This window comes from Erythrolamprus reginae, chromosome 2, assembly GCF_031021105.1.
Source record: "Erythrolamprus reginae isolate rEryReg1 chromosome 2, rEryReg1.hap1, whole genome shotgun sequence".
Classification (NCBI taxonomy): Eukaryota; Metazoa; Chordata; class Lepidosauria; order Squamata; family Dipsadidae; genus Erythrolamprus; species Erythrolamprus reginae.
In genome coordinates this window covers 8,637,254-8,649,047 of record NC_091951.1, presented here as the reverse complement: position 1 = coordinate 8,649,047, position 11,794 = coordinate 8,637,254, and the positions used below count along the sequence as shown (strand labels likewise).

Below are 11,794 nucleotides of genomic sequence, written 5' to 3'. Positions count from 1 at the left end.
AAAAACACTTCCCTCCTGAACCCTATTTAACCCTTTAACATATTTAAATGTTTCGATCATGTCCCCCCTTTTCCTTCTGTCTTCCAGACTATACAGATTGAGTTCATTAAGTCTTTCCTGATACGTTTTATACTTAAGACCTTCCACCATTCTTGTAGCCCTTCTTTGGACCCGTTCAATTTTGTCAATATCTTTTTGTAGGTGAGGTCTCCAGAACTGAACACAGTACTCCAAATGTGGTCTCACCAGCGCTCTATATAAGGGGATCACAATCTCCCTCTTCCTGCTTGTTATACCTCTAGCTATGCAGCCAAGCATCCTACTTGCCTTTCCTACCGCCCGACCACACTGCTCACCCATTTTGAGACTGTCAGAAATCACTACCCCTAAATCCTTCTCTTCTGAAGTTTTTGCTAACACAGAACTGCCAATGCAATACTCAGATTTAGGATTCCTTTTCCCCAAGTGCATTATTTTACATTTGGAAACATTAAACTGCAGTTTCCATTGCTTTGACCATTTATCTAGTAACGCTAAATCATTTACCATATTACAGACCCCTCCAGGAATATCAACCCTGTTGCACACTTTAGAGTCATCGGCAAATAGGCAAACCTTCCCTACCAAACCTTCACATATGTCACTCACAAACATATTAAAAAGAATAGAACCCAGAACAGACCCTTGTGGCACACCGCTTGTAACCTGTCTCTGCTCAGAATACTCGCCATTAACAATAACTCTCTGATGTCTATGCTTCAGCCAGCTTGAAATCCACTGAACTATCCAGGGATTAATTCCAATCTTCACTACAGCATAGACTATATCTCATCACCGGCTCAAGGTTGACTCAGCCTTCCATCCTTCTGAGATGGGCAAAATGAAGACCCAGATTGTGGGGGCAATAAGCTGGCTCTGTTAAAAAGTGCTATTGCTAACATGTTGCAAGCCGCCCTGAGTCTAAGGAGAAGGACGGCATAAAAATCAAACAAACAAATAAATAAATAAATAAATAAATAAATATATCAGGCCTAGTCTAATTTGTTATTTGTAGAAGGCTGCCTATTATAGATCCAGGTTTCTGGAGAGGAGCGGCATACAAGTCTAATAAATAATAATCTGGATATTCAAATATTTCCCCATTATCCTGTTTATGGAAATCTGCACACATTGGAGTTTTTACAGATTTAGCATCCCTTAAATTCACTTTTTCTATTAACTCCATGATCTTGTGCTTTTGACTTAGCAAAACACCTTTCTCACTGATGTCTATTACATCTATACCAAGATAATATCTAACATATTCTGTCTTTTACCACAAATGATTTACTCAATTCATCAAACATTGTTTTGATTATATGATCTTCTTTTGCACACATACACACATATATCATCAACATATACAATAATCATGATCTGATTATCCCCATGATCCTTGGTATACACACATGCATCTGCTACATTTCTCTTAAAGCCCATTTTTAACAATTTTACATTAAGACATGTGGAACAACTAGCCTCCAGAGGCTCTGGGTTCTCCAACACTGGAGGTTTTAAAAAAGAGATTGGAAAACCCCTTTGTCTGAAATGTTATAGGGTTTCCTGCCTGAGTAGGGGGTTGGACTAGACAATGTTCCTTACACTTCTGTTATTCTGTTATTTGTGACCCAAATAATTCCTCAGTGTCAACCATCACAATGATGAGATAGATGAATTGTTGCAATTTAGTAAGGAGTACAGTAGTATCCCTAGATATGAGTATAATTCGTTCCAGAAGGGAGCTTGTATGTCGAGCAACTCGTATCTGGAACAAATGGCTTTAGACTTTGTTTTTCCCCTCCAAGATAACCAAAAGCAAGGATTCGTGCGCCACCTAGTGGACGCTGGGCTTGTATCCTGAATTTGAGCTCGGGTCTGGAACAGAAATTTCTCTCCCCTCGTGGCTCGTATCTTGGAATCCTCGCATGTGGAGCAGCTCGTATCTAGAGGTACTACTGTATTTATGCCCAATCCCTCATCCCTCCCTTATACCACATTTATGGGATACTTAAATATGGATACTCTCAATTCTTTAGGAATAGTTTTGTAAAACAATTTACATGGATCCATTTCATCCTCCCTCTTATTTTATTTCTACATAATTTGATCAGATGGGTAATCCAGATTATCCACATTTGAAATTATACTGGATAAGGATGGAGGACACTATCTTTCAATTGCCCTTTGATTATTTCAGCACAAAATCTTTGCCCCAGCTCATGTATTGGGGATAGTTTGAAACAATTGCTCTGTTTGGCCTTTTAGAAAGTATTGAGTGTGGAAATTCCTATAACTTACATTTATTCATTTCTTCTGGTCATAAGATGCTCCTTTGTATTCAGGTCTGGCCTCAGAATGATAATGTAGCACTTTGGGATGAAGACACAGAGCAGCAGACCTGCACTCGAAGCCAAAATTGAGAAGACCTGCACAGCCACCATATACTTCCCCTTGGTGCTCAGATAAGAGGGCAGGAAAGAGATCCAGACATTGCAGAAGACCAGCATGCTGAAGGTGATCAGCTTGGCTTCATTGAAGGCTCCAGGGAGATTCCTGGCCAGGAAAGCCACTGTGAAGCAGATGGCAGCCAGGAAGCCCATGTAGCTGAGGGTAACGTAGAACATGAAAACAGAGCCTTCATTGCATTGCAGGATGATCTCCCTAGGTTGAGAGAGAAAATCTGAGTCACGGAATGGGGGAGAAATTCCCAACCAGATGGAGCAGATCATAATTTGGACACTAGAACAAGAAAGGATGATGGAGTTGGCCAAGCTCTTCCCCAACCATCTCTTCACTTGATTTCCTGGTTTTGTGGCCAGGAAAGCCAGCACCACTGTGATTGTTTTGGCCAAGAGAGAAGAAACGGCAACTGAGAAGATGATGCTGAAAACTGTCTGTTGGAGAAGGCAAGTGATTTTCCTTGGTTGACCAATGAAGAGAAAAGGAGACAAGAAGCAAAGCAGGAGGGAGACAAGGAGGATATAAGAAAGGTCTCGGTTGTTGGCTTTGACAATGGGAGTTTCCTGATGTTTAATGAATATGATTAAAACAAGGCCTGTGGCTAAGAACAAGAATAGGGCAAAGGAGACAAGAATGATTCCCATATGTTCTTCATAAGAAAGGAAGGATATAACTTTGTGGATACACTGGATTCTTTCCTCATTTGAATATTTTTCATCTGGACACTTGATGCATTTTTCTGTATCTGAATAGTAAACCATAAAGCAATATTTTTTAAAAAAACATTCTGTACTTTCACCCTTCAAGAAATACTTTCCTGAGACAACATTTGTTACCACCAGCGTTTTCCAAGACACTGCTTAAAATCTCTACAGAAAGAAGTTAAAAATAATATTTTCTTTTAAACCCACCCACCCCAAATTTATTTTTATAGTTTATGAAATTACAAGAAGGCCTGGCACATTAATGATTATTTTGTGTAATTTGCAAAACTTACATTATTAGAAATAGATAATGTACCAGAAGGGGTAGCCTTGCTCCGTGCATGCACAACCGGTGCAATTGTGGTAAAAATTAAAAATTGCACGGAAGCAAAGAACCTGGCAATTTTTGCTGCCGGAAAGAGATTTCAGCTACTGCACATGCGCAGCAGCCAAATCTCGCTGCTGCGCCTAGAGCAGCAGCTGGGGCCGGCAGCAAAAGTGGCCTTTCCCAGCTCCCGCTGCATGGCCTGCTCTTTGATCTCCCAGGCTGCAGGAGAGATGCCTGTGGCATGGGAGAGCACAAAACAGGCCACGTGGCCAGAATTGGGGTCACCCGACCTGCTCCCTGTGCCATGGCCCCTGCAGGAGGGTAACCAGGTAAGCAGGGGCAAGGGGTGCAACAGGGCAAGCAGCGGGGGGAGCAAGGATGAGTGGTGCGGCAGGGCGAGTGGCAGAGGGAGCAAGGGCAAGCGGCACAGTGGGGGCTGGCAGCTCTTACCTTCTTTCTCCAATTCTGCATGTGCAAAAGCTAAATCACGCGCATTCCGTAGGGCTGGGATTGGTAGCCTGCCCCTGTGTATCAGTTAATCTTTCTAGACACATTTCCTGGATCCTGCCAGTTGGCATTTCATAATACAGTGGTACCTCATGATATGAACCCCTCATGATACGAACATCTCGAGATACGAACCCTGGGTTCGGAAATGTTTTGCCTCTTGTTACGAACTTTTTCCGGCTTACGAACCCACAGCAGATCGCAAAATGACGCTCTGCTTGGCGCCGCCGCCCAGTTGTCACCTTTTAAAACAGCCGGGGGGGCTTTTCGGCGTTCTCCCGAACCCAAACCTGAACTTTTCGGGTTCGGGTTCGGGAGGCCGCCGAGAAGCGCCATCGCCTGGCTGTCACCTTCTGAAACAGCCGGGGATCTTCTCGGCGTTCTCCTGAACGCCGAACCCGGAAGTTCGGCAAATGTTAGGTTTGGGTTCGGGTTCTGGAGGCCGCCGAGGAACACCCGGCTGGTTCAGAAGGTTACAGCTGGGCGGCGCTGCCCAGCGGAGAACCGTTTTTCCAATCGGCAGCGGCGTTTTTAGCCGATCTGGAGGCTGAAATGGAGGTAGGGAATTCCATGGGTGGAGCTTTGACATCACGAAGATGTCCTTCCTGGTCGGCCAAAACTGTTTCAGAAGATGAAACTGTTTCAGAAGGTGAAAATTTGGGTTCGGGTTCGGGAGAACGCCGAGAAGCCCCCTGGCTGTTTTAAAAGGTGACAGCCAGGCGGCGGCACCCAGCGGAGCGCCATTTTGCGATCCCCCCCCTTGCACGCATTAATCACTTTTACATTGTTTCCTATGGGAAACATTGTTTCGTCTTACAAACTTTTCACCTTACGAACCACCTTCCGGCACCAATTAAGTTCGTAAGACGAGGTATTACTGTATATTTGACCCTGGATGCCCGTATTTTGAAATCTAATTAGGTGTGGGAGGGGGAGTTAGTTCTGCAAATTATCTGGGATCCAACCTAGAAAGCAGATTTTTTTTTTCTTTCAGTAGAGAAGTTTGTCCCATCTGCTACACCACCTGTCTCTTCCTAGGCCTTCCCTCAAGAGTTTTCTGCTATTCCTCCCTCTAGATAAGAAATTGTATAAATATATAAATAAATAACAATGGACAAAGCTGTAAGTGTACTCTTAGTAAATATCAATGAATTAAATTCATATAGAAAGCGAAAAAACACCTTTGCTAAACACTTCAAACAAAATCTCAACATTATTTGCCTACAAGAAGTCCACATAGGCCATCAAAATGAAAAAGATTTGGAATAAGAAAAATTAGGTCAGCTATTCACAGGATTATCAAAAGAAGAAGATCTCCTGATGTTCCTACTGCTCCTACTGCTCCTATGCTGGCCATTCAAAGGCTGGGAAGACCTGGCTTTGCTGGCAGGCCTGGGTGCTGTGAATACTTATATCTGTCACGGCCAAACTGTGTTTGATTGGTGTGCATGTTGGTTTGATTGCACTGTTTTGCTTTGTGAGTTTTTAGAAACAAGGATTTTATTGTTTTAGTATTTAATATTTGACTTCTTTTTATTATTATATTGTATTTTTATATTGTTGTAAGCTGCCCTGAATTCCATTGGGATTGTGTGGCATAGAAGTCGAATCACTTCCACAATGCCTGCCTTTTTCCTTGTTTTCCCCCACCTTCATGGATGGAGATGGTCCCCTCAGGACAAGGAATGCAGTCGTAGCAGCAAATAGGCTCTCCTTCTCGCTTCCGCTTGACAAATCCAGGGTGACAACTTTCTACACATTGCGACTGAGGCAGAGACTAAGTAGAAAAAGAAGAATTAGAAATTTAGGGTGAATTAGAAATTCAAGCAAATTAGGGAAGATATGATATAATTGCCATTTTGGAAACTTGGTGGGATGAAACGGACAAATGAAATATACAGCTAGAGGGGTTTAAATAATTAAAAAAAACAGATCAAATAAAATTGTTCCTGTGTCTAATTGTCTTGGTGTGCAGTGCTCTACTGTCTAGAATTGTAAGGGGTGGGAGGATGGGAGGATTTCTCCTTAAGTCTACTAACATTTTTATGATTTTAAGCGTATTCAGTTCCAGATTGTTCCAGTCACACCACGAGGCTAGCTGTTCAAGCTCTGTCTGTATGCGATTTCATCATTGTTTCAAATAAGATCAATCACTGTTGGAACCCATACTACATCTCGGACATCAACACCCTTGAAAACGTCCAAAGATATTTCACGAGATGAGCCCTTCACTCCTCCACTCGAAACAGAATATCCTACGAAAATAGACTAACAATCCTGGGCCTAGAAAGTTTAGAACTAAGACGCCTTAAACAAGATTTAAGTATTGCCCACAAGATCATATGCTGCAACGTCCTACCAGTCAATGACTACTTCAGCTTCAACCGCAACAACACAAGAGCATGCAACAGATTCAAACTTAATATTAAACACTCCAAACTTGACTGTAAAAAATATGACTTTAACAATCAAGTTGTTGAAGCGTGGAACTCATTACCACACTCAAGAGTGTCAACCCCTAACCCCCAACACTTCTCCCTTAGACTATCCATGATTGACCTCTCCGGGTTCCTAAGAGGTCAGTAAGGGGCGTACATAAGTGACTAGCCTGCCTTTCGTCCCCTGTCCAATTGCTTTTCCTTTCTCTCATATATCATATATATTTTCTTCCTTTCATATATCTTCTTTATTTTTACATATTATCTTTATATATATTACTTCATGTCTATTCTCTTCCATATGTATTGTGTATTGGACAAATGAATAAATAAATAAATAAATCAAAAAGTATTATCTGCAAACTTCAGTAGTTTAATAGATGGATCATTTGAGATGCAGTCAGGAATGGGTTATGGGCCAGAATGGTGGAAACGCTGTTCTGGTGGCAGCAATGGAGTGTGTAACTTTGCTCCATTGCCACCGGGCGTGTACGCACCATGCACATACAGTCAGCACAATTCCAGTAAAAACCTATTGGTTTTTTGTTTCCACGCATGTGCAGAAACAAAGAAACGGGCAATTTTTGCTGCCAGAAGGGTGTCTGCGTGTGAGATTTCGGCTGCTGCTCATGCCCAGTAGCTGAATCTCACTGCGGTGCCTACAGCGGCAGCTGGGGCCAGCAGCAAAAGTGTCCTGCCTGAACTCTGGGTGTGTGTCCTGCTCTCTGCTCTCCCACACTGCAGGAGAGAGATGCCTGTGGTGCGGGAGAGCAGAGAGAGGTGCATAGCCGGAGCTCGGGGCCACTTGGCCGGCTCCTCGCACCCTGGACCATAGAAGTCTGACGGCAGAAAAAGACCTCATGATCCATCTAGTCTGCCCTTATACTATTTTCTGTATTTTATCTTAGGATGGATATATGTTTATCCCAGACATGTTTAAATTCAGTTATTGTGGATTTATCTACCACGTCTGCTGGAAGTTTGTTCCAAGGATCTACTACTCTTTCAGTAAAATAATATTTTCTCATGTTGCTTTTGATCTTTCCCCCAACTAACTTCAGATTGTGTCCTGTTGTTCTTGTGTTCACTTTCCTATTAAAAACACTTCCCTCCTGGACCTTATTTAACCCTTTAACATATTTAAATGTTTCAATCATGTCCCCCCTTTTCCTTCTGTCCTCCAGACTATACAGATTGAGTTCATTAAGTCTTTCCTGATACGTTTTATACTTAAGACATAGAAACATAGAAACATAGAAACATAGAAGTCTGACGGCAGAAAAAGACCTCATGGTCCATCTAGTCTGCCCTTATACTATTTTCTGTATTTTATCTTAGGATGGATATATGTTTATCCCAGGCATGTTTAAATTCAGTTACTGTAAGACCTTCCACCATTCTTGTAGCCCGTCTTTGGACCCGTTCAATTTTGTCAATATCTTTTTGTAGGTGAGGTCTCCAGAACTGAACACAGTATTCCAAATGTGGTCTCACCAGCGCTCTATATAGCGGGATCATAATCTCCCTCTTCCTGCTTGTTATACCTCTAGCTATGCAGCCAAGCATCCTACTTGCTTTCCCTACCGCCTGATTGCACTGTTCACCCATTTTGAGACTGTCAGAAATCACTACCCCTAAATCCTTTTCTTCTGAAGTTTTTGCTAACACAGAACTGCCAATACAATACTCAGATTGAGGATTCCTTTTCCCCAAGTACATTATTTTACATTTGGAAACATTAAACTGCAGTTTCCATTGCTTTAGAAGCATAGAAACATAGAAGACTGACGGCAGAAAAAGACCTCATAGTCCATCTAGTCTGCCCTTATACTATTTCCTGTATTTTATCTTAGGATGGATATAGGTTTATCCCAGAAATGTTTAAATTCAGTTACTGTGGATTTAACAACCACGTCTGCTGGAAGTTTGTTCCAAGGATCTACTACCCTTTCAGTAAAATAATATTTTCTCATGTTGCTTTTGATATTTCCCCCAACTAACTTCAGATTGTGTCCCTTTGTTCTTGTGTTCACTTTCCTATTAAAAAATGGCTTTGACCATTTATCTAGTAAAGCTATCTTATACATGTTTGATAAAAATAAATAAATAAATAAATATGTTAAGTTTTCTTTTCTGTACATTCAACTCCCAATGAGTGTCATCCACCATGGGGATTAGTGTTAGCCCACTTGAAATAGGTCATAATCTTTACATAAAAGAGGAAACAGCAGTAGTTGACCCACCTTGTTGAACAGATTTAGCAATGAAAGAGCAATTTCATTAATATTAATTTTCTGTCTTTCAATACTCCCCAGTTTTCTTTTCACCAAATCCCCATCGGATGAAATCACCAAGAACTCAATGTCCATATCTGCAACTATTTCTCCATTATGGTCCATGTAAAGATTCCAATGGGAAAGATTGAAGAACTCATTCTTCTCCAGAAAGGGATGGAACTGCAATAGAAACATCCAGGACTATTAAAAGCAGAAACCTTGGTTTACTATCCCTCCTGGTATTTTGAAGTATGAATTTTTCTTCTACAGTTTCTTTTAATATGTAAGCATGCTTAATTAGGTCAGTATTTGGTATCAAAATATATCTGGTATCTTTGGTAAATTGTGCCCCCCAGCAACTAGACTGGCCAAATCTGTTGGCCTTTTTGTAGCATAAGGAGTGTGATATGATTCCCCTCTTTCTCGAATGGATTCCTTCTCCAGAGAGATTTACTTTGTTGGATTCTTTTTCGGACCCCATACCTGCCATGGCTGCAGCCTTGGAGACTCCAGTGTCTCTTGGTCCTCCTTCCTTTTTCTCCAGGATCTGGAAGAATATGCAGCCTTCAAGACATGGGCTAGAGTCATAAAGATAACGTAAACAGAGTCACTGTTTTCAATCAATATCCCGTTCAGTTCATCTTCTGTCTCCACTGGAGTTTTTTGGGTGCATCTTTTCTGGCCTTTGACAGAAAAAACATGCTTTGAAAAAGAGCACTGAAAATTCTTCTCTTTATATTGGGAGTCTACAAAGGAAAAGGGTTCAAACGCACCATATTTTGGGCTTATTTTTTGCATAAATTCAAAGCTCCAAATACTATGGATGTATTTGTGAAATCCATTATGATGTATTATACAGTTTCCCAAAGTTGTGGTGATCCAGATTTTCCGTCTGATGGATCCTAACAAAGCATCAAATGTTAGTTGAAAAATATTAAATGTGACTATATCAATAATGTACTCCGTGAAGTGAACAAAGACGTTGACTTTCTTCCATTGAGCAAAGCTTGAATCTCTCAAGGGGGCTAAATATCCACTCACTGAGAATCGTTGTGATATAACAACACAAATTCCATTCCTGACAAGCAAATGAGGAAAAGTCCTGAGGAAATTCTCTCCTTCCTCTGTGTCTGTAGCAAGGAGACCAATCAAGGTCCATCTGAAGTGCAGGAGCACTCGGACAATTGCTGAATACCGAAACCCTTCTTTGAGGAGCATCCGGTGGAAAAAAGGGAATTTACTTTTATCACTCAGAGTTTCTGAAACAACTCTATGACTGATCTAGAAGAGCAATGAAGAAGGAAACTCCAAAATATGAATCTTTAATAAATCCAACTTTGTTTTGATAAACATCTTAGAATGGTTTGTTCATTGGCCATTATTTAAAATATTAAACACAGAATATTATGAAGACTTTATATAAAAGTGGAAGATGAGAAACAAATTAAGTAAAAAGGATAACAATCAAAATGTAAATCATATTTCTCGATCACCACTAAGTATAATGCGGTTAGACTAAGGTGACCAGATTTTCACATTGGTAAAACGGGACACCATTGAAAGTGTGTGTGTGTTGGGTTCCTTGATTAAAACTTTGGTCTAAGAAATAAATAAATAAATTAGTTACCTAAATTATCTGAGATGAGTCTGTTCAGTGTTCTCAAAAGACACCTTACAAAATAATACTATAGAGGGATATAGCATTGCTTCCAGCTGTATGGATTCATCTCCAGTGAGCTTAGAAGCCGATGTCTTAGAAGAACTTGAACGATTAAAGATAAAAAAGGCAATGGGCCAAGATGGCATCCACCCCAGAGTTCTTAAAGAACTCAGATCTGTCATTGCTACCCCCCTGACTGATTTGTTTAACCAATCCCTGTTAACAGGAGATGTTCCTGAGGATTGGAGAATGGCCAGTGTTGTGCCTATCCACAAGAAGGGCAGTAGAGAAGAAGCTGGTAACTACAGGCCAGTTAGCTTGACATCAGTTGTAGTTAAAATGATGGAGACTCTACTCAAAAAGAGGATAAATCAGCACCTAAAAAAACAATAACTTACTGGACCCAAATCAGCATGGCTTTACTGAAGGCAAATCATGTCAGACTAATTTCATTGATTTCTTTGACTATGTCACAAAGGTGTTAGATCAAGGTGGTGCCGTGGATATTGCCTACCTGGACTTCAGCAAAGCCTTTGAAAAGGTTCCACATAAAGAGCTGATAGATAAATCAGTGAAGATTGGACTTAATCGGTGGATAGTTCAATGGATTTGTAGCTGGCTGAAGCATAGACATCAGAGAGTTATTGTTAATGGCGAGTATTCTGAGCAGAGACAGGTTACAAGCGGTGTGCCACAAGGGTCTGTTCTGGGTCCTATTCTTTTTAATATGTTTGTGAGTGACATAGGGGAAGGTTTGGTAGGGAAGGTTTGCCTATTTGCCGATGACTCTAAAGTATGCAATAGGGTTGATATTCCTGGAGGCGTCTGTAATACGGTAAATGATTTAGTTTTACTAGATAAATGGTCAAAGCAATGGAAACTGCAGTTTAATGTTTCCAATTGTAAAAAAATGCACTTGGGGAAAAGGAATCCTAAATCTGAGTTTTGTATTGGCAGTTCTGTGTTAGCAAAAACTTCAGAAAAAAAGGATTTAGGGGTAGTGATTTCTGACAGTCTCAAAATGGGTGAATAGTGCAGTCAGGTGGTAGGGAAAGCAAGTAGGATGCTTGGCTGCATAGCTGGAGGTATAACAAGCAGGAAGAGGGAGATTATGATCCCGCTATATAGAGTGCTGGTGAGACCACATTTGGAATACTGTGTTCAGTTCTGGAGACCTCACCTACAAAAAGATATTGACAAAATTGAACGGGTCCAAAGACAGGCTTCAAGAATGGTGGAAGGTCTTAAGCATTAAACGTATCAGGAAAGACTTAATGAACTCAATCTGTATAGTCTGGAGGACAGAAGGAAAAGGGGGGACATGATCGAAACATTTAAATATGTTAAAGGGTTAAATAAGGTCCAGGAGGGAAGTGTTTTTA

The 11,794-nt window shown here is 41.0% G+C and overlaps 1 protein-coding gene across 1 annotated transcript; it reads right to left on the bottom strand.

The window, feature by feature from the left end:
• Nucleotides 1-2,339: 2,339 nt before the first annotated feature.
• On the bottom strand, nucleotides 2,340-3,260 carry LOC139159100 (vomeronasal type-2 receptor 26-like). Its single transcript, XM_070736462.1, has one exon. It carries the CDS (start codon nucleotides 3,258-3,260, stop codon nucleotides 2,340-2,342), a length of 921 nt encoding a protein of 306 aa, XP_070592563.1.
• Nucleotides 3,261-11,794: the final 8,534 nt, after the last annotated feature.